Source organism: Schistocerca gregaria, chromosome 8 (genome assembly GCF_023897955.1).
Source record: "Schistocerca gregaria isolate iqSchGreg1 chromosome 8, iqSchGreg1.2, whole genome shotgun sequence".
In the NCBI taxonomy this organism is placed as follows: Eukaryota; Metazoa; Arthropoda; class Insecta; order Orthoptera; family Acrididae; genus Schistocerca; species Schistocerca gregaria.
This window is the reverse complement of record NC_064927.1, coordinates 157,421,607-157,445,420: the sequence shown is the minus strand read 5'-3', so window position 1 is coordinate 157,445,420 and position 23,814 is coordinate 157,421,607. Positions and strand designations below refer to the sequence as shown.

General features: G+C 44.8%; 1 protein-coding gene across 1 annotated transcript in view; it reads left to right on the top strand.

Annotated features, from left to right (window-relative positions):
* The window catches only part of LOC126285083 (putative odorant receptor 69a), a 44,299-nt gene extending 25,276 nt beyond the window's left edge, over positions 1 to 19,023 (top strand). The window contains exons 3-4 of the mRNA XM_049984407.1: positions 1,323 to 1,478; positions 18,958 to 19,023. Of these exons, the coding sequence (XP_049840364.1) occupies positions 1,323 to 1,478; positions 18,958 to 19,023 (222 nt within the window). The remainder of the gene's footprint in view (positions 1 to 1,322; positions 1,479 to 18,957) is intronic.
* Positions 19,024 to 23,814: the final 4,791 nt, after the last annotated feature.

The window sequence follows — 23,814 nt, the reverse complement described above, 5'->3', positions numbered from 1 at the left end:
AACTTAGAACTACTTAAACCTAACTAACCTAAGGACACCACACACATCCATGCCCGAAGCAGGACTCGAACCTGCGACCGCAGCGGACGCGCGGTTCCAGACTGAAGCGCCTAGAACCGCTCGGCTACCCCGGCCGGCCTGGCAAATATGTAAAAAACTTTTAACTTAATTTGACTTTGTCCGAAATGTACGAGCGGAGTTCAGTAAGTAGTGCAACACATCTTTTCTGAAAGGGGGTTGGTTTTATACAGAATTCAATACAACATTTTATTTCACGATCTTTTAGTACTGCAAAACCCTGTTTTTAAACACAAGCTCCATTCAATGTGACGACCTTACGCCACCTTACTGGCAAGGCATGTGTGCCAGCGTGGTACCATTCTACAGGTCGACGTTGAAACTAACGAACGTCTTGGTGCATCAATTACCTCCCCATCGTCCATGTACTGCTTCCCGAGGAGCGCACCCTTCATTGGACGAAACAGAAGGAGGTCAGAAGGTGTGAGACCCAAGCTATAGAGTGAATGAGGAAAAACAGTGCAAAGAAGTTTTGTGAGCTCCTCTCAGGTGCACAGACTTGTGTCAGACCTTGCGTTATCACGAATGACAAGGAGAAATTCGTTTGCATTTTTGTCGAGACGAGCATTCAATTTCCAGACGCTAAGTACTGACGGGCATTATGCGGGCGATATCACAGGATTGCGTGACCTTGTTGCAGTGATGATAGACGCCTCGCCCGCTCATCATCCTTTTGTTCTCTGCCAGGTCTTCGTAGACATTCTGCAAACGCCTATGAATATCAGCAACGTTCTGGTTATCTGCTAATAGAAACTCAATGGCAGCTCTATGCTTGGAACACACCTCCGTTACAGTCGCCATTTTGTAGGCTACATATAGTGCTGCCTCCTATCAGAACTTCATGAAACTATAGGAACAGAAACGGAAAAATTCCGTGATGTTCATCTAGAAATTCTGGGTATTTTAACCTGAAATTGACCGCGAAAAGAAATGTTTCTCATTACGTGTTAAACACCCTTCGACCGAAAATGTTTTGTCAAATAACTGCACCAGCCTACGTAAAAAATATTGAGGAAATTGCTTGTTGCGAAATTTCAAAAGAAAAAGAAATTGGCCAACAGCACAAATTAAATATGGAACGTTACTATAAAATCTGCAATGGAATTTGTTTTCATTTGTTTCAAGCAAAGGATCACAGGTTGAGAAACTGAGCTGTCTTGTGCTCCACTGCCTATATATTGTGAGTAATGACACAAGAGGAGACTTTCTCCAGCACTGAAAATCTTTTTCTTTTATTTTCCAAGAGCGAGCGCCTGTTGGCGTCCGCCTACGGCAGCCGCTGGTGGGAAGGCGACAGCCGCTACCGGAAGCTGCTGCTGATCTTCTGCCAACGGTCCTCGAAGGCTCTCTCCATCAGGGTCTGCGGCCTCTACTCGCTTTCCAGGGAGACACTCCTCCAGGTGAGGCTAGGCATCTTGCCACCCCTCTGTGGCCCTTGGCAGGCTAAGCGATATACACAGTGTAACATTTCACATTTCACTTTACTTACTTTTCTTGCGTCTTCACCACACTTTTATTATTTCCAAAAATACCTTACGCATTCCGACATACCGCCATTTTCAACAGCAGTGTTATGTCAATCAAGTAACATTGTCCATTAGAAACAGTGCATCACGTAAACATTCTCAGTCACGAGTTTGAGAATATTGCCGTGATGCAATGTATCTAATGAACAATTTTACATAACTGACAAAACAAAAAATGAAGGAATGTCGAACGCGTAAGCTCTTTTTGAGAACAATAAAATTGTGACCAAGAGATAAGAAAAGTTATTAAAGTGGATCCCAATGGCCGCTTCGCCTCACAGTACTGCATTTCACATTTCCTTACATCGTTTCTTAGAGCTGGATGTAGTCCTGTGGAACGGCTTGCCATGCCATTTCCACCTAGCGCCTCAGTTGGACCAGCGTTCGTGCTGGACGTGCAGACCGCATGAGACGACGCTTCATCCAGTCACAAACATGCTCAATGGGGGACAGATCCGGAGATCTTGCTGGCCAGGGTAGTTGACTTACACCTTCTAGAGCACGTTGGGTGGCACGGGATACATGCGGACGTGCATTGTCCTGTTGGAACAGCAAGTTTCCTTGCCGATCTAGGAATGGTAGAACGATGGGTTCGATGACGGTTTGGATGTACCGTGCACTATTCAGTGTCCCCTCGACGATCACCAGAGGTGTACGGCCAGTGTAGGGGATTTCTCCCCACACCATGATGCCGGGTGTTGGCCCTGTGTGCCTCGGTCGTATGCAGTCCTGATTGTGGCGCTCACCTGCACGGCGCCAAACACGCATACGACCATCATTGGCACCAAGGCAGAAACGACTCTCATCGCTGAAGACGACTCGTCTCCATTCGTCCCTCCATTCACGTCTGTCGCGACACCACTGGTGGCGGGCTGCACGATGTTGGGGCGTGAGCGGAAGACGGCCTAACGGTGTGCGGGACCGTAGCCCAGCTTCATGGAGACGGTTGCGAATGGTCCTCGCCGATACTCCAGGAGCAACAGTGTCCCTAATTTGCTGGGAAGTGGCGGTGCGGTCCCCTACGGCACTGCGTAGGATCCTACGGTCTTGGCGTGCATCCGTGCGTCGCTGCGGTCCGGTCCCAGGTCGACGGGCACGTGCACCTTCCGCCGACCACTGGCGACAACATCGATGTACTGTGGAGACCTCACGCCCCGCGTGTTGAGCAATTCGGCGGTACGTCCACCTGGCCTCCAGCATGCCCACTATACGCCCTCGCTCAAAGTCCGTCAACTGCACATACGGTTCACGTCCACGCTGTCGCGGCATGCTACCTGTGTTAAAGACTGCGATGGAGCTCCGTATGCCACGGCAAACTGGCTGACACTGACGGCGGCGGTGCACAAATGCTGCGCAGCTAGCGCCATTCGACGGCCAACACCGCGGTTCCTGGTGTGTCCGCTGTGCCGTGAGTGTGATCATTGCTTGTACAGCCCTCTCGCAGTGTCCGGAGCAAGTATGGTGGGTCTGACACACCGGTGTCAATGTGTTCTTTTTTCCATTTCCAGGAGTGTATAAAACAGAGATGCGCAAACTCGTTCATCCTTGGGAACTAGTGCACTGGTGACCGATCCTTTTTGGGAACCGTTCATTTTTACTCGTTTACCGTTCATTTGTGCATGTTATATGGTTATTATGAAAAATTAGTTGCATAGGTAACTGAGGATGGAAGGCGCCAAGTGGGGGCACTTTCCTCCCCCCCCCCCCCCCCCCCCCCCGAGATACAGACTTTTTATTCATTACTGAATTCTCACACACATGTAATTTTCGTAATTCTGTGCGAAACATCTCGTTTACCCAATTGTAGCGTTATGTGACTGATCGCAGTGAAATCAGATAAGGTGGCGCACGTAAAACCGGCTCCGAGTACAGACAACTCACCTGTTACGCACTATTTGTTGACCGCTACAAGCAGAATAGATAAACATGTATTAATTAGGTAGTAAAGAAATGACAAAAAGGTAATCTAAACAACAACTTAGAAACAATAGATGATGGCTGGTGGGCAACAATGAGCAGTCTAGTACTCGGGGCCGATTTCTCGTGCGCCCTCCTGTACCACTGGAATAATATTGCAGAAGTTATCGCATTCTCTTTACAAAATGTGACATCAGACAGTCGAGTATGGAACGCGGACTTCATTCAGTTGTAAGTCGGCCTGTCTTCCATAACAATGAACCTGCTCTTTTACCTTACATCATAAAAAGATGGAAAATGGCCACTAGTGTGTGCCGTGCCACCTTCCTTTGCATGTGTAATGACAAGAAATCTTGCGTTTTTACACGTATTTCTTCTACTATTTATCGAAATAGTGAAGTAAGCTGATATGCCGTTTTGTTACCGGAAAAACTGTATGCATAACATACCACGTAATGTTTATGAAATTTACGTAATTATAAAATACGTTTCAATTACCGGTCATGTACGCTGAATAGAATACGAAAAGAACCAGTAGTTCAGAGTTCAAAACAGGTTTGAAAGTGATCTAGAATGGGCATGCGCAGCGAACGAAACTAACAGCATCTTGATACTGAACTATGAGCAATCGGCAGTGGAACTGCGATGGGTGGCGACGCGAAGAAGAACGAGTCCGGCCGAGCGAGACCGAGACGAACGGAAACGGGACCGAGGCTGGAACGAGACCGGCCGACGTGCCGTTGCGGGAACGAGACCGACCGTTCCCCGTTCCCGGGAACTATAAGTAGAAATCCGCACCCGAAGTGAACTATGAAAGACCGTTCCTTAGAATTCGTTCCTCTCTCGTTTCGTTCATCTTGGTGAATTGTTCTTGTGGACTCGTTAGTTCGCGAACGGCCCATCTCTAATATAAAATGTCCTTTTAACGAGGTAGGTTAAATAAGTAATGTAACACATGTTTTCCAGGCCAATTTTGGTTGAAAAATAGCGAACTTGTGCAATATTCCTGCTTCAGTCCTATAGTTTCATGAAATTCCCATAGATGTCGATCCTATATAGATAAAGGTAAATTAATGCAGATGAATAGGATTCATGTTTGGATATTCCATTAGTAGTGTAGAGCTTGACACAGTCACGTCGATTAAATATTTGGACGTAACATTGCAGAGCGATATGAAGTGTTACAAGCATGCAATGGCAGTTGTGGGGAAAGCGGATATTCGCTTCATTGGTAGAATTTTGGGAAGATGTGGTTCATCTGTAAAGGAGACCGCTTATAAAACACTAATACGACCTATTCTTGAGTACTGCTCGAGCGTTTGGGATCCCTATCAGGTCGGATTGAGGGAGGACGTAGAAGCAATTCAGAGGCGGGCTGCTATATTTGTTACTGGTAGGTTCGATCATCACGCGAGTGTTACGGAAATGCTTCAGGAACTCGGGTGGGAGTCTCTGGAGGAAAAGAGACGTTCTTTCCGTGAATCACTACTGAGGAAATTTAGAGAACCAGTATTTGAGGTTGACTGCAGTACAAATTTACTGCGGCCAACATACATTTCGCGGAAAGACCACAAAGATAAGATAAGAGAGATTAGGGCTCGTACAGATGCATATAGACAGTCATTTTTCCCTCGTTCTGTTTGGGAGTGGAACAGGGAGAGAAGATGCTAGTTGTGGTATGAGGTACCCTCCGTCACGCACCGTATGGTGGATTCCGGAGTATGTATGTAGATGTAGATGTAGATCCTCGAAATGGCGTCTGGCACAGAGGTGCGTTCTAAACACAGAGCTGTCACTGAGTTTCTTTTGGTGGAAAACCAGAGCATCGCAGATATTCATAGCTGCTTGCAGAATGTCGAGATCTGTCAGTCAACAAGAACACGGTGAGTCGTTGGGCGAGGCATCTGTCACCATCGCAACAAGGTCGCGCAAACTTGTCCGAGCTCCCGCGTGTATGCCGCCCGCACACACCTGTGACTCCTACAATGTTGGAACGTGTGGACACGCTCATTCGAAGTCATCTACGGCTTGTAAACAAACGCTCGCTGATCAGCTGCACGGCTCTGTTTGTAATGCAGACACACTCGTCTACCAGTTGGGGTACTGAATGTCCCCTGGGTTCCTCGCAGCTTAACAGAAGACCATCTATCCGGAATCGCTTGCGCGTTACGAGTCTGATCGTGACAGTTGCTTGACGAACATAGGTACAGGCGGGTTCATCACTTCGAGCCGGAAACAAACCGCCAATCCATGCAGTAGAGCCACGCCATCTGTCCTCCGAAGAAAAAGTTCGTAGCCGCTCCCTCAACCTGTAAGTTCATTGTGACGGCCTTCTGGGACTTTGAACGGTTTATTCTCCACTCTGAAGTGTACGAGAGCGTTTTAAAAGTCCGTGCAAAAATAAAACTACTTACGTGTTTAGGGTAAACTTTCTTTTATTTTTCGACATAGTCTCCTTTTAGATTTATACACTTCATCCAACGCTGTTCTAATTTTGGATCCCTTCCAAATAATAGGAACTGTCCAAGGTGCAAAATACCTATTAGTTGCTGCGATCACCTCCTCGTTTGAATAAAATCTTTGTCCCGCCAGCCATTTTTTCAAATTGGGGTAAAAATAGTAGTCCGAGGGAGCCAAGTCTGGAGAACAGGGGGGATATTAAACGAGTTGGAATCCTATTTCCAATAATTTTGCGACCACAACTGCTGAGATCTGTGCTGGTGCATTGTAGAGATGGAAAATGACTTTTTTGCGGTCCAATCTCCGGCGTTTTTTTTTTTTTTTTTTTTTTTTTTTTTTTTTTTTTTTTTTTTTTTTTTGCAGCTCGGTTTTCAAACCGCCCAATAACGATTAATATTATGCACCTGTAATAGTTTTACCTTTTTCCATGTAGACGATTTGAATTATCCCTTGCGAATCCCAAAAGAGTCGCCAAAAAATTTCTGGGAGAAGGAATGGTCTTCGCCTTTTTTGGTACAGATTCTCCCTTGGTAACCCATTGTTTAAATTGTTGTTTGGTCTCAGAAGTATAGTAATGTATCCATGTTTCATCCACAGTGACGAAACGACGGTTGAAGTCCTGTGGATTCTCCCTGAACAGCTGCAACCCACACTTGCAATATTTCACATGATTCCGTTTTTGATCAAGCGTGAGCAATCGTGGAACCTATCTTCCGGATAGCTTTCTTATCAAATGTTTATGCAAAATATTATGTAACCGTTCATTCTCATGCACCTTAACTCTTCTGTCATCCCTCACCATATCATGGATTTTATCAATGATTTCTGGAGTCGTAACCTCCACAGGGCATCCAGAACGTTCAACATCACTTGTGCCCATATGGCCACTCCGAAAATTATGAAACCACTTATAAACTGTTCTGATCGAAGGTGCAAAGTCACCGTAATGTTTATCAAGCTTCTCTTTAGTCTCGTGAGGCGTTTTGCCTTTCATAAAGTAATGTTTAATTACCACACGAAATTCTTTTTCGTCCATTTTTTGACAATCACTCGACTTCCTTGATTCACACGAATGCCAAACACAAATAAATAGACCAATATGGCTGAAACGCGGTGTGCGTTCCTTCCAAAGATGCTACTAACTAAACATGACCCTGATACGCGCCGGTGGTGCCATCTCTCGGACTATGCACGGACTTTTCAAACGCATCTCGTATTGTACCAGACTTAGGAAATTCAAGAAACGACTTCAGCTATTTCGTCGCCGCAAAAAGTGCAAACGAACGTCTCCTCCTCCATGATATCCTAAGGCCTCATACAAGTCTGCTCACCCGAAAGGAGCTCACAAAACTTCATTGGACTGTCCTTCCTCGTTCACTCTACAGAGCGGATGTCGAACATTCCGACTTCCATCTGTTTGATCCAAAGAAGGATGCGCTCGTCAGGAAGAATACGACGATGATGTGGAAGTTATTGAGGCAGCAAGAACTTCGTTGGCTCCGATGTCGACCAATAGAATGGTAATATTCGGGCATACAGGCCTCCCAGTAAGGTGGCACAAGACCGTCGCCCAGAACGGAGCTTATGTTTAAAAATAGGGTTTTGTAGCCACAAGATTGAATATGGTGTATTGGAATCTTGACTATAACCAGCCTATTTTCAGAAAAAATGTGTTGCGTTACTTACTTAACGCCCCTCTACGTATAAAATGTCCTTCCTACTTTATAAGGAGTGACAGGTGCATGCTTAAGGGAAGAAATTTCGGACAAAGTCAAATCAGGTTCAAAGTTTTCGACGGAAAATATTTTTCTCAACTTCATAAACTCAAATTCAGAATTCACTTCGTTCATCTTACCTTCTTCTACAATAACTACTTACTTCTGCTTTGGACAATTGAAAGTATTTTTAACTTCAATAATTGTGATATATTCTTTCAGTTACCTGTGGCTTCAAATGGTTCAAATGGCTGTAAGCACTGTGTAACTTAACAACTGAGCTCATCAGTCCCCTAGACTTAGAACTAATTAAACCTAACTAACCAAAAGACACACACATCTATGCCCGAGGCAGGATTCGAACCTGCAACCGTAGCAGCAGCGCTGTTCAAGACTGAAGCACCTAGAACCGCTCGGCCACATCGGCCGGCCCTGTGGCTTCTAACTTCGTTAATTCCACGAGTAAATGGGAAAAATTTGATCTGAAAGCTCTTGGATCAAATACACATCTCAGATGCCATTTCAGTGTCTTAAATGCAAGCAACATTTATTCGCATCTGAAGTGTGTACGATCAAAAAAAAAAAAAAAAAATTTTGAGGTGGTGACTTAACTCATTTCTATGGAATAAAGCAAACAGATGTTGTTATCAAAAAATTTGTGGAAATTTACGGTCTCTTTAGCACTTCACCAAAATTACACTGAGGTGACAAATGTCATGCGTTATCGATAAGCACATATAAAGATGGCAGTAGTTTCACTAACACAAAAAGGCAATGCGCTGACAGACCTTCCATTTGAACTCAGGTGACTCACGTGAAAAGGTTTCCAACGTTATTATGGCCGCACGACGTGGATTAACGGACTTGGAACACGAAAGGGTATTTGAAGGTAGACGCATTTGACATTCAGTTTCCGACATCTTTAGAGAATTCAATATTCCGATGTCCACTGTGTAAAGACTGTTCTGCGAATAACAGACTTCGGGCACTATCTCTCACCACGGACAACGCAGTGCCCGAAGGTCTTCACTTAACGACCGAGAGCAGTGCTTTTTCCATAGAGCTGTCGGTGCTAACAGACAAGCAACACTGCATGAAATAGCCGCAGAAATCAATGTGTGGCGTACGACGAATGTATCCGTTAGGACAGTGCGGCGAAACCTATGCGTTAATGGACTATGACAGCATATGATCGACACGAATGCCTTTGCTAACAACTTGCAAGCTAGCAGCGCCTGTCCTGGACTCGTGACCATATCAGTTGCAGCCTAGATACCAGAAAACCGCGGCCTGGTCAGATGAGTACCGATTTCAGTTGATGGTAGGGTTGCTGCGTGACACAGACCCAACGAAGCCATGGACCCAAGTTGTCAACAAGACACTGAGCAAGCTGCTGCTTAGTCCATAAAGGTTTTGGCTGTGTTTACGTGGAATGGACTGCGTCCTCTGTACTGACTGAACCGATCATTGAGTAGTAATGGTTATGAACGGCTAACTGGAGAATATTCGCAGCTATTCATGGACTTCATGTTCCCAAAAAACGATGAAATGTTTGACTTACAATGCGCCGTGTCACTTGGCCACAACTGTTCGCGATTGATTTGAAGAACATTCTGGTCAGTTTGAGCAAAAGATTTGGCCACTCAGATCGTCCGACATGAATCCTATCGAACATTTACGGGACATACGCTAAAGGTCAGTTTGTGCATAACATCCTGCACTCTCCTGCTACAGAGATAGTATGGCTCAATATTTCTGCAGAGCACTTCCAATGGCTTGCTGAGATCATGTCATGTTGAACTGCTGCACTACACCGGAAAAAATGAGGTCCGACATTGTATTAGAAGGTATCCCACGACATTCGTCACTTTAGTGTGTAACGGTAAAAGATAGCAGCAAATATTCTGGCACTCCCTCTGGTTAAAATAGGTTGTGATCGCAGTATACATATAAATGCGGCTTGCGGGCAGGTCCTTCCAAGAATACCTTTGATAGGGAAAAAATTAGTATATGAATTAATTAATGCTACCAGAATTATTAACAAGCCTTTGTAATTCGTGCGCCTGTTTGCCTTGTTTGTATTCACGTTGTCATATTGTAGACGTACTGTTTCAGCTGCACGATGTAGCTCATGGGCTCATGGGCTCATGGGCTAAACTTTTAATGTGCTTTAGGTCAGAATAAAATGTTTTAATTGCTTTCCCACATTTCATTATACACTGGACGGAATCCCTTAACAACAATAGGACCATATTTTTATTTAAATTCTTAGGTAGGAAGTAAATTGACTTTTAGCTACATGCATCGGAGCGAACTGGGGCGCTTGAGGTCACCACGAAGTGAATTATAAAATTGGCGAAACTGCTAATGTTCTGCACTGTTGGCGTAATTCATGAAAGAAACATCAATAAAAGAGGGAAGGAAAATGGTATAACAAGCATTATAAAAGTCTGAAGTTATGTAGTTAAATCGCTTAAATCTTCTAAATATGTATTTATTCGCCAAATGACCAAAACAAGCAAAAATCCATGCAACATGCATTTTCATGGAGTTCCGCGCTATAGTCATCAGCCAGGAGAAGCGGGTACGAACAGTGTGTTCCAAAACTTGCCTATCCTAGCAATGTACACTGACATCATGTTTGCCACAGATGGTGCCCTATCCTGAGTTACGGAATGGGTAACCCATCGATATCGACGTTCTGTGCTGTGACGTGCACAGTCAAAACGTCGTGCTTTAACTGTCATTGAACATCTTTCAGTACGTGATAATGTCAGTATCACTTGAACAGTTGACCAGCTTCTTCGTTCTGATATGCTAGCTTCGAGGAGCTGGTCCGTAACAACCAGCACTTTGTCAAAGTCGCATTTGTCAGTGGATTTCGGCACATTGTGTGAGCGTGTCGGTGCTACTCTGTCACTCTGCGAAACGGATTAATCTTAGACGTACCCTTTACCCTGTGGCTCCTGCAAGATGCAATTTCCTCCCCCACACTGCTACAGACGCTCCTAACGTTCTAAAGAGAAATGCCTGAAAAACTTTCAGCAATAAATATCTTCTGGAGTCGCCCGCTGTAAGGAAATGACACAAAAATTCACAAAATTTCTTACATAACTAGTGGGATACTTTGGTACTGGAGTAGTGCTAGTTGGTGTAAGAAAAACATGAAACTAACGAAAATTATTATTTATTTTGCAAATATTCTGAGAAATCACAATGGCACTTTTAGTTATGAATTGAACTAGTTATTTCCAGGTTCTTTTCGGAATGTGAAGTTACCTCTTAAGGATAGGATTCGCTAAGGAAATTTCTGTACAAAGTTACAGATTGTTATTGACTTGGCAGAATGGCTGAGAGCCATGCCTATTCAACTTAAATAATTATCCGTTAGAATGTTGCTAGCTACGGTTGAGGCTGTTGCGTGTGAAATGCAGTGAAGTGTACTGTTGTGGAGGAAATATGGGGCTCACAAGAGCTGTAGCGCACAATACCGTAAGCTGCGATGACTGCTGTCTGCGCCGCTCGCTGCTGACAATAAGATAACTCTCGTTCTATCTGGATTGACCTTTGCCAATCAAACTCCCTTTATGTCTTGATGAAGTCAAGGACTCCTATTCGCCCTTATACTAACTATTGGCGTGATACACCGGTCAGATAACCAGTCCACTGCGATACCACTCAAAATTCGCTCGCAGGCATTTAACTATAACTCTGTCCATTTACACAACAAAATAAGTGTGGCAGCCAACACAGTGAACAATGCTTAATCGCAAGGACTCAGTACTGAGTTGCACCCCGATTCGCTCTCAACAGAGGCGCTCTCCCAGTGAAGTACTGAGGAGAGACTTGTTCCTCGCTCTTTGAGTACACGTACGAGAGTGTTCTCGCCCCAAGAGTGACAACGGAACGGCCCCTCTCCATGCCAGACGTGAAGGGGTTTATCTTTCGGTCTCTTCCACTACTCCTTCAGCTCAAGGCGTCGCAAATATCGTCTGCCAATCAGCACTGCTCTTCTAAAATGGGAGAATGACGTTTCGTTTAAGGCGACCAATCCGGAAATCTGTAGCATCGGCGTTTAGCGTTTGCTTTGTCCCTGTGAAAGTCTCTGAAACTGCCTGCTCTGTTTGTAAAGAATGCGTAGGCTGGGCGCTCCCACACAATGTAGCGGAATTTGCTTTCAAGCCGAACACGAGGTCGTTCTTCCTTTCACTCGGGTAAACGCTGTCTGCTCTATGGGCGGTCACCTGCTGACATAGATAAGCTGAAGGGACCGGCCCGCCAGCGTGAGGTTTGCGTCTTCTGAACTAAAAGCCCCTGCGACCATTGTGTCTTGAATGTGTGTGTGTACGCCAGCCTCGAGTATTTCAATCTTGGTGCGCATTTGCGGTTTATTAGTTATTTGCATATCGTTTACATGAATTCATACAACACTGACTTTATCTTATCGAGTTTGGGTTCGAATGAAGCGTATTGATGTGTGGAATATGAATGTGAGGGCAGAATATGTAATCAATGAAAGTCAGGAGACCACGACATCTTACATACAATTGTGGACCGTATCGTTGTAAGGATGGCTACCCATTCGTCTTTGGCCATTTTACATATCTTCTTTAATGTGTTTCGTGCCGACGACACCAACAAGCACCAATCAATCTGTCTGTGAGCTGTGGTCATTATGTTTTGGTTTATTAGTGTGTATATTATCAAAATCCTAACCAGTTTTCCTGCTCAAAATAAATTAACATTATGAGTGATTTGTTTATCCAGAGGTTTTTAACTTTCTATACGTTTATGTTACTCTCCCGGTACAAATGAATCTCTGCTGCCAAATGATAACTACGTTCGTTTGTCGTATTTTATTAGCGTCGTTGAAACGAGCTCTGTGCTTGTAATTTTAGACAGAATTAAGCAGTTCTTAGCTCCGGGTACTTATACACTGAAGTAGCAGAGGTCATGGGATAGCGATATACAGCTATATAGATGGCGGTAGTGTAGTGTACACAAGCTATAAAAGGGCAGTGCATTGGCGCAGCTGTTATTTCTACTCACCTGATTCATGTGAAACGTTTTCAGACGTAATTGTGGGCGCACATCGGGAGGTAGACGCATGGGACATCCCATTTCGGAAATCGTTAGGGAATCCAGTATTCCGAGATCCACAGTCTCAAGAGTGTGCCGAGAATACCAAACTTCAGGCATTACCTCTCACCACGTGAACGCACTGTCCTAACAGATACGTTCATCGCACGTACCGCATAGATTTCTGCGGTTATTTCACGCATTGTATTCTGAGTTAGTACCGACAACTCAAAGCAAACTCCGCTGCTATCAGTCGTTAAGTAAGGCCGTCGGTCACTGCGATGAACGTGATAACTTTAAAATTTGATGATGATATTGTAATTCTACGACTGACGGCAAAGGACTGGAAATAATCTGAACAGAATGGATAATTTCTTGAAAACTTATGTTACGTTTATGACACAGCTGTCAATATCGCTTCGCAATTTGGATTCAGCTCTGCTAAGATTTCGCGATTTTAAGTAGTGTGAGTTCGACACAGTTTACGGGGGACACATGGTATTCGTTTTCTCAGCAGATGGAGACAAGTCAGACTAACCTGGCATTTCCTAAGTGATTAGCAAGTGGCGTGCACTGCACCTCTAGAGCAGTGGCCTAGCTTTACACCGAGGGTGCTAGAGCGTGAAATTCGCCTTCCTGTTTGTACATCATAGTGGATCCCGTCCCGCTACCTTCCTGGAGTGGGAAAAGTCGTTATTGCTCTCTAAAACTTACAGCGAGTCCAATCGGAAATAATACCCCTGCTACCAAGCACGGGGCAGACACGTATAGCCAATGTAGAAAGACCATTTGAAGGCTGTACCAATCTCATGATTTCGAATTGTACGTTTTGCTAAGGTAACTGGGAAGTTACGATTACTTTCATCTGTTTTAACATAGAGAAGGGAGATAATTTTTCGTCATATTAACAGAAGCATACGTTTTTCCTTTGAAAATTGTGCACAATTTGTGGAGTGTGATCTTGGAGTTCGAAGGGATTAGTTTCCCGTATCTAACGTGGTGCTTATGGGCACCTGTTTGCTGTTTCCGAAGACTGTACGTTTTGTTGAAGCGTAGTGTATCTCACCTTCTGAGTACTCGTACTAATTTCGACACGCACCTTGTTTGGTCGGTTATTTACGTTTTAATATTTCATGTACTTTGTGAAGTTCCCAGATATAGAGGTCTTATCCGTTTACATCTTCCAATCTCCCAGGTAACGTGAATCCTACAGAGTTTAGAGTCACTCACTTTATTTTGGAATAGTTTTCAGAAGATCATTTAGTTTTACGGACTGTTCAGTGAATTAGATAAAACAAAAATTTTGAGACCACTGACTTCCTACAACCCCGTTCTGGTTAAACGAACCTTAACATAAATATAATCTGTTGCATTTCTAAAGTATTTGCTTCACTGTGACGAATTTCCGTTGTGTGTGAAGAAGCATTAGTTTCACATAGGTTTCAAAAGAGAGACAGAGCTGTTGACGGCAGTCTAAGGGTCACATCTTTTGTTAGTAGTATAGTTATATCAACCTCTTCCAGGTCTGTTTCACTATGTGTTAACTTTCTTGATTGGTGCATTGCGTTCTGGTCAGTGCATACTCTCGACGACAAGTTTTCAGATGACACAATTATTATCACCCAAAGTTAAGCAAGGGCGGTGGAATGCAGTTAAATCAGGAGATTCTTAGAGAATTAGAGTGGAAAGGAGATACTAAAGGTAGTAGATGAAATTTGCTGTTTGGACAGCAAAATAGCTGATGATGGCAGAAGTAATCGGAATATAAAATGTAGACTGGCATTAGCAAGGAAAGCTCTTCTGAGAAATAGACTTGCTAACATCAGATATCAGTTCACGTATTAGGAGTCTTTTCTAAAATTATTTATCGGGGGTATTGCTTTGTATGGAAATTAAACACAGTAAAGATATGAAAAGATATAAGATTTTGAAAGTGGTATTACAGAATAATATTGAAGATCAGATGAGTAGATAACACAAACAATAAGAAGACACTAAATCGAGTACCGAACGAGGTGGCGTAGTGGTTAGCACACTGGACTCGTATTCGGGTGGACGACGGTTCAATCCCGTCTCTAGCCATCCTGATTTAGGTTTTCCGTGATTTCTCTAAATCATTTCAAGCAAATGCCGGGATGGTTCCTTTGAAAGGACACGGCCGATATCCTTCCCAATCCTTCCCTAACCCGAGCTTGCGCTCCGTCTCTAATGACCTCATTGTCGATGGGACGTTAAACACTAACCACCACTACTAAATCGAGTCGGGGGGAGAATGTCTGTGTGGTACAACTCGACTGAAAAACGATGTATGTAAATTGATAGGAACCTTCTGAGGCACCAAGGAATGGTCAATTTAGTAGCAAACGGAGGGTTGGGAGGGTAAAAATTGTAGAGGGAGGCGAAGACTAGTCTATAGGAGGTAGGTTCGAATGGATGTCTGCTGCAGAGATGTATGCAGGAATTGACTTGCACAAGGTTAGCAAGGAGATCTGCACTGAACAAATCTTCGGACAGAGACTACAAGAACAACAATAGTTAATTGGGTAGGACGGTAGTAAGTGTTTATGTAAAAGATATGGGGTTTTAAGGTGAGAGTAGTTGCTCCCATGATTATTTCCTGACTTTGATGGAATAAAAATGCAGTGGACAACCATTCAAGATTTGAATGCTTCGATCCCCAAGAATGTCCTTGCTGTTTTCCCTACCCATTGTTCCTCACATCATATCACTTGGGTGCTCAAAAAATGGTTCAAATGGCTGTAAGCACTATGGGACTTAGCATCTGAGGTCATCAGTTCCCTAGACTTAGAACTACTTAAACCTAACTAACCTCACGACATCACACACGTCCATGCCCGAAGCAGGATTCGAACCTGCGACCGTAGCAGCAGAGCGGTTCCGAACTGAAGCGCCTAGAACCGCTCAGCCACAACGGCCGGCTACTTGGGTGCTCACTTTATTTTGCCTTGTAGTTCTTGACACGGTAGACTATTTTCTAACAATATCCGTGATATACACTTACGTAGTAGGACACTAGTAATTATGCCATTAATTTAAATTACGCACTGTGAATTCCTGCAAAATTCGTGAACATGCTGATCTATACTTGCGTAATATTAAAAATGTGACAGTAACTGTGTGTTGCGCTTTCACGACTAAACCGCTGAACCGATTTTGATGAAATCTGATATGAAGGTAGCTTAAACACCGAATAGGAACACAGACTACGTTAGAAAGTGTACAGTACAACAAATTTATTGATTTGAAGAATATAACGCGAAATAAGGAACAATAATTACTCTTTGACAAACCTACACACATCAAAAGAGTTTTGCATCACCCCGGTTCCTAGAACTCCTGAAGACAGACTCTGATTGCGGATATTGCATCACAGACACAGTTCCTTTGTTCAGAGATGTCACTAAACCCGCCGAAAGACATAAACAACCATGTATGAGCAGCGCCTATTAGACGGAGGGGGTCCGACAGCCGATCAGTTCCAGTCATTCCACCAGGAAGGAGGTAGACGGCTCGTGTTGTCTGTAGTTAACCATGCCTAGACGGTGAATACCGCGGTTCGATCCCGTCCGCATTGTTACTTTGTGCCAGGAAGGGCTCTCAACAAGGAAAGTGTTCAGGCGTCTCGGAGTGAATCAAAGCGATGTTGTTCGGAAATGGAGGAGATACAGAGAGACAGGAACTGTCGATGACTCGCTCAGGCCGCCAGGGGGTACTACTGCAGTGGATAACCGCTACTTACGGATTATGGCTCGGATGAACACTGACAGCAGCGCCACGATGTTGAATGATGCTTTTCGTGCAAAGGACGTCATGTTACGACTCTAACTGTGGGCAGTAGGCTACATGATGCGCAACGTCACTCCCGACCTCCATGGCTAGGTCCATCTTTGCAACCACGGCACCATGCAGCGGTACAGATGGGCCAGCGAGATGCCGTATGGACCGCTCAGGACTGGTATCACGTTCTCTTCACCGGTGAGTGTCGCGTATGCCTTCAACCAGACAATCGTCGGAGACCTGTTTGGAAGCAACCCAGTCAGGCTGAACGCCTTAGACACACTGTCCAGCGAGTGCAGCAAGGTGGAGGTTCCCTGGTGTTTTGGGGTGGTATTATGTGGGGCCGATGTACGCCACTGGTGGTCATGGAAGGCGCCGTAACGGCTCTACGATACGTGAATACCATCCTCCGACCGATAGTGCAATCATATCGGCAGCATGTTGGCGAGGCATTCGTCATCAATGACGACAGTTCGCGTCCTCACCGTGCATGTCATGTGAATGACTTCCTTCAGGATAACGTCATCGCTCGACTACAGTAACCAGCATGTTCTCCAGAGATGAACTCTATCGAACATGCCTGGGATAGATTGAAAAGGGCTGTTTATGGACGACGTGACCCACCAACCACCCTGCGGGATCTACGCCAAATCGCCGTTGAGGGACAATCTGGACCAACAGTGCCTTGATGAACTAGTGGATAGTATGCCACTACGAATACAGGCATGCCTCAGTGCAAGAGGACGTGCTAATGGGTATTAGAGGTACAGGTGTGTACAGCAATCTGGACTACCACTTCTGAAGGTCTCGCTGTATGGTGGTACAACATGCAATGTATGATTTCATGAGCAATAAAAATTGAGGAAATGATGTTTATGTTGATCTCTATTCTAATTTTCTGTACAGGTTCCGGAACTCTCGGAACCGAGGCGCTGTAAAAGTTTTTTTGGTGTGTGTATTTACTCTTTGACTTTATAACTTCATCATACTTGTGAAAACGCTCTTATTGTTTGGTAAGTTGTCCATAAACTCATTCATTGTAATGAATACAATGCTCACACAGTCATCTTCGTGTTTAATCCATGCTTCCATATTTATATCAGTCACAAGCACGTGGGATTTTAGATACTCAACATCACGCGACCCTTATACATTGAAGCGGCAAAGAAACTGGCATAAGCAAGCGTATTGAAATGCAGAGATATGTAAACAGGCCGGATACGGAAGTTGTTAGATCGGCTACTGCTGCTACAGTGGCGGGTTATCAAGATTTAAGTGAGTGAACGTGGTGTCAAAGGCGGCCCACGAGCAATGAGACACAACATCTCCGAGGTAGCGATGAAGTGGGGATTTTCCCGAACGACCATTTCACGGCTTTACCGTGAATATCAGGAATACGGTAAAACACCAAATCTCCGACATCGCTGCCGCCTGAAAGTGATCCCGCAAGAACGGGACCAACGATGACTGCAAAGAACCGTTCAACGTGACAGAAGTGCAGCCCTTCCGCAAATTACTGCAGATTGCAATTATGGGCTATCAACAAGTGTCAGCGTGCGAACAATTCATCCATATGGGCTTTCGGAGCCGAAGGCCCACCTGTTTAACCATGACGACAGCACGACACAAAACTTTACGCCTCGCCTGGGCCAGTCAGCACCGACATTGGACTGTTGATGAGTGGAAACATGTTGCCTAGTAGGATGAGTCTCTTTTCTAATTGTATGGATCGGGTGAACGTGTACGGGTATGGAAATAATCTCATGAATCCATGGACACTGCATGTTAGCAGGAGACTGTTCAAGCTGGTGAAGAACCTGTAATGGTGTGAGGCGTGTGCGGTTGGAGTGATATGAAACCCCTGATACGTCTAGGTACGACACTTAACAGGTGACACGTAAGTAAGCATCCTTTCTGATCACCTGCATCCATTCATGTCCATTATGCATTCCGACGGACTTAGGCAGTTCCAGCAGGACAGTGCGACACCCCGCACGTCCAGAATTGCTACAGAGCGGAGCCATGAACACTCTTCTGAGCTTAAGCACCTCCGTTTGCCACCAGAGTGCCCAGACATCAACATTATTGAGCATATCTGGGATGCCGTGCAACGTGCTGTTAGAATAGATCTCCATCCCCTCGTACTTTTACGGATTTATGGACACTGAGTGTGTGTTTTGTCTTCATCATCATTTTATCATCACCAAAGTATAACCTGCAGTAGTGGCGCCAACTAAAAAGCTTGCACCAAGCGCACCAACGTTCCGATCGGTACCTCGCACCCAATAAGGCCACAAGAATATTTCATTTCATTTTACTGGTATTTGAGGGCAGCCGTGGGTGACAGTTACTGTAAGATAATTTTGTATTGCCTTTTTCCACAGGTGCTGAAAGCTGCCTACTCACTGTTCAACTTTATGTACCAGGCAGCCGAGACGGGTAATCATTAAGCTGATGACTCCACAAATCAGAATATTTCTCACTTTCTGTATACACGGTATGCACCTACTATTAGTTGCTTATTTTTAGTTACAGATACAATATTATAAAACAAAATAATAGGTTTTAAATTTCCTAGTTGAAATAACAATATACAGCAATGAGCACATGAAAGAATTTTCAAATGTTAAAGCAACCCTTCCTTGTTAACGATCATTTATTTTGTGATTATTCTCCTGTGAGTAATTTGATTTCACACTGACGTTGACAATGGTTTCAGCATACTTGACAAAAAGTGCTGAAGAAATTTTTAATTCGATAAAATTAATTTCGTAAAATGCAGTTGTTGTGTACTATTCGTGAAACCAAATTGCAATAATTTTTCGAAGGATTTACTTTACTAATTATAAGGTTGGTGCACAAGTTCGTAGCATTATCCATAAGTTTTATAAACACTGGGTGATCAAAAAGTCAGTATAAATTTTAAAACTGAATAAATCACGGAATAATGTAGATAGAGAGGTACAAATTGACACACATGCTTGGAATGACATGGGGTTTTATTAGATCCAAAAAAATACGAATGTTCAAAAAATGTCCGACAGACGCCGCTTCATCTTATCAGAATAGCAATAATTAGCATAACAAAGTAAGACAAAGCAAAGATGATGTTCTTTACAGCAAATGCTCAATATGTCCACCATCATTCCTCAACAATAGCTGCAGTCGAGGAATAATGTTGGGAACAGCACTGTAAACCATGTCCGGAGTTATGGTGAGGCATTGGCTTCGAATGTTGTCTTTCAGCGTCCGTAGAGATGTCGGTCGATCACGGTACACTTGTGACTTCAGGTAACCCCAAAGCCAATAATCGCACGGACTCAGGTCTGGGGACCTGGGAGGCCAAGCATGACGAAAGTGGAGGCTGAACACACGATCATCACCAAACGACGCGCGTAAGAGATCTTTCACGCTTCTAGCAATATGGGGTGTTATTCTTTTTTTTTTTTTTGTTCTAAGAAAACCCCATGTCATATGTCATTCCACGCATGTGTCAATTTTTACCTCTCTATCTACATTATTCCGTGGTTTATTAAGTTTTCAAATTTATACTAACTTTTTGATCACCCAGTACAACAGATACACAACACAGAGACTTTAGCCATCAATAATACAGGATGATTCAAAAAGAATACCACAACTTTAAAAATGTGTATTTAATGAAAGAAACATAATATAACCTTCTGTTATACATCATTACAAAGAGTATTTAAAAAGGTTTTTTTTCACTCAAAAACAAGTTCAGAGATATCCGATATGGCCCCCTCCAGACATTCGAGCAATATCAGCCCGATACTCCAACTCGTTCCACACTCTCTGTAGGATATCAGGCGTAACAGTTTGGATAGCTGCTGTTATTTCTCGTTTCAAATCATCAATGGTGGCTGGGAGAGCTGGCCGAAACACCATATCCTTAACATACCCCCATAAGAAAAAATCGTTGGGGGTAAGATCAGGGCTTCTTGGAGGCCAGTGATGAAGTGCTGTGTCACGGGCTGCCTGGCGGCCGATCCATCGCCTCGGGTAGTTGACGTTCAGGTAGTTACGGACAGATAAGTGCCAATGTGGTGGCGCTCCATCCTGCTGAAATATGAATTGTTGAGCTTCTTGTTCGAGCTGAGGGAACAGCCAATTCTCTAACATCTCCAGATACTGTAGTCCAGTTACAGTAGCACCTTCGAAGAAAAGGGACCAAAAACTTTATTGGCTTAAATGGCACAGAAAACGTTCACCTTAGGCGAGTCACGTTCATACTGAGTTGTTTCACGCGGATTCTCAGTGCCCCATATACAGACACTGCGACGGTTGACTTTCCCGTTAGTGTGGAAAGTTGCTTCATCACTAAACACAATCTTTGAAACGAAAGATTCATCTGTTTCCAGATCTGTTTTCAAATGTACAACTAAATGAAACTTTATAGCTCCCTTAATTCGACGACAGATAGTGCTTAGCTCTGCCTTTTGTCGTTGCAGAGTTTTAAATTCCTAAAGTTGTGGTATTCTTTTTGAATCACCCTGTATATTCTCCTTCACTATTTCAACGGCTGCCAACGCTGGGGTAACTACACCCCTGGAAATTGAAATAAGAACACCGTGAATTCATTGTCCCAGGAAGGGGAAACTTTATTCACACATTCCTGGGGTCAGATACATCACATGATCACACTGACAGAACCACAGGCACATAGACACAGGCAACAGAGCATGCACAATGTCGGCACTAGTACAGTGTATATCCACCTTTCGCAGCAATGCAGGCTGCTATTCTCCCATAGAGACGATCGTAGAGATGCTGGATGTAGTCCTGTGGAACGGCTTGTCATGCCATTTCCACCTGGCGCCTCAGTTGGACCAGCGTTCGTGCTGGACGTGCAGACCGCGTGAGACCATGCTTCATCCAGTCCCAAACATGCTCAATGGGCGACAGTTCCGGAGTTCTTGCTGGCCAGGGTAGTCGACTTACACCTTCTAGAGCACGTTGGGTGGCACGGGATACATGCGGACGTGCATTGTCCTGTTGGAACAGCAAGTTCCCTTGCCGGTCTAGGAATGGTAGAACGATAGGTTCGATGACGGTTTGGATGTACCGTGCACTATTCAGTCCCCCCTCGACGATCACCAAAGGTGTACGGCCAGTGTAGGAGATCGCTCCCAACACCATGATGCCGGGTGTTGGCCCTGTGTGCCTCGGTCGTATGCAGTCCTGATTGTGGCGCTCACCTGCACGGCGCCAAACACGCATACGACCATCACTGGCACCAAGGCAGAAGCGACTCTCATCGCTGAAGACGACACGTCTCCATTCGTCCCTCCATTCACGTCTGTCGCGACACCACTGGAGGCGGGCTGCACGATGTTGGGGCGTGAGCGGAAGACGGCCTAACGGTGTGCGGGACCGTAGCCCAGCTTCATGGAGACGGTTGCGAATGGTCCTCGCCGATACCCCAGGAGCAACAGTGTCCCTAATTTCCTGGGAAGTGGCGGTGCGGTCCCCTACGGCACTGCGTAGGATCCTACGGTCTTGGCGTGCATCCGTGCGTCGCTGTGGTCCGGTCCCAGGTCGACGGGCACGTGCACCTTCCGCCGACCACTGGCGACAACATCGATGTACTGTGGAGACATCACGCCCCAAGTGTTGAGCAATTCGGCGGTACGTCCACCCGGCCTCCAGCATGCCCACTATACGCCCTCGCTCAAAGTCCGTCAACTGCACATACGGTTCACGTCCACGCTGTCGCGGCATGCTACCAGTGTTAAAGACTGCGATGGAGCTCCGTATGCCACGGCAAACTGGCTGACACTGACGGCGGCGGTGCACAAATGCTGCGCAGCTAGCGCCATTCGACGGCCAACACCGCGGTTCCTGGTGTGTCCGCTGTGCCGTGCGTGTGATCATTGCTTGTACAGCCCTCTCGCAGTGTCCGGAGCAAGTATGGTGGGTCTGACACACCGGTGTCAATGTGTTCTTTTTTCCATTTCCAGGAGTGTATTTCATTACGCACCGTGGAAATCACTTGATTTCCAGAGGAGGAACTCGTCAACTCGTGGTCGGGTTGCATTTTCATCCGGAAAGTGAGTTCCCTGAAGGCGGTTCGATAGAAAGTGGAAAAGGTGAAAATTTGAGGGAGCAAGATCGGGAGAATAAGGCCGTTGCAGAATGACTTCACAACCCAGCCCCTGTACAGTATTTTTTTCTTTTTTTTTCAGTCTAGCAGAATGCGGGTGGGCGTTGTCGTAGAGTAGTATCACTTCATGCTGTCCTCCTGGTCGTTGGTTGTGGATTGCGTCTACAAGATGTCTTAATTCTTGCTCATAAATATCAGTTCAGACCTCGAGGAAGCAAGCACCAGATGCATAACGTTACCTTTTGTGGTCTCACGCTGGTCTTTCTACGGGGAGTTGCTGCTTTGTTTGGTCTCGACCATTTCTTTATTTACCTTATGTTGGCATAAAGATGCCATTTCTCTTCACCACTAACTATACAGGATCAAGCATAGATGCACATATGGCCACCAGCTGGTTTTTATGATTTTGGCTTGGAGCATACGGTACCCATACACCCTATTTTTCAACCCTCCCCATTGCGTGCAAATGTCACACGATGGTGGAATGATCACAGTAAACCACGTTTGTCAGTTGTGGAGTACACTGACGTGAATCGGGGATTAATGCCCTTAAACGACCTTCGTGAAACGCTGAAGGTCTTCCTGAACGCTGAGTCACTGATATCAACTCGGTCCTCCTTAAAACGAGAAAACCATTTTCTGGGCGTGAACTGTCCAGTGGCATCAACAAATGTTTCTGGCTGCCTCTGCTTCTGTTAGCCCCTCTCTACTCAACTCAAACAGAAAAATGTGTCGGAAATGTTCCGATATCTCCAACTGAAACTCCATTTTCTAGCGTCCACAGCTCAACTCGCTGTCTCCAAATGAAAAAAAAATGTTCAAATGTGTGTGAAATTTTATGGGACAACTGCTAAGGTCATCAGTCCCTAAGATTACACACTACTTAACCTAAATTATCCTAAGGACAAACATCCGCGCCCGAGGGAGGACTCGAACCTCCGCCTGGACCAGCCACACAGTCCATGACTGCAGCTTCTTAGATCCCCAAATGACAAAATTACAATATCTCAACTCAAACTGCAAGATTGGAGTACTAGTAAACAATGGCAACCAATAAATAAACCCGTAGCAACCGGGATACCAACAAGCAAATCAAAAACACTACAAATTCATGCGC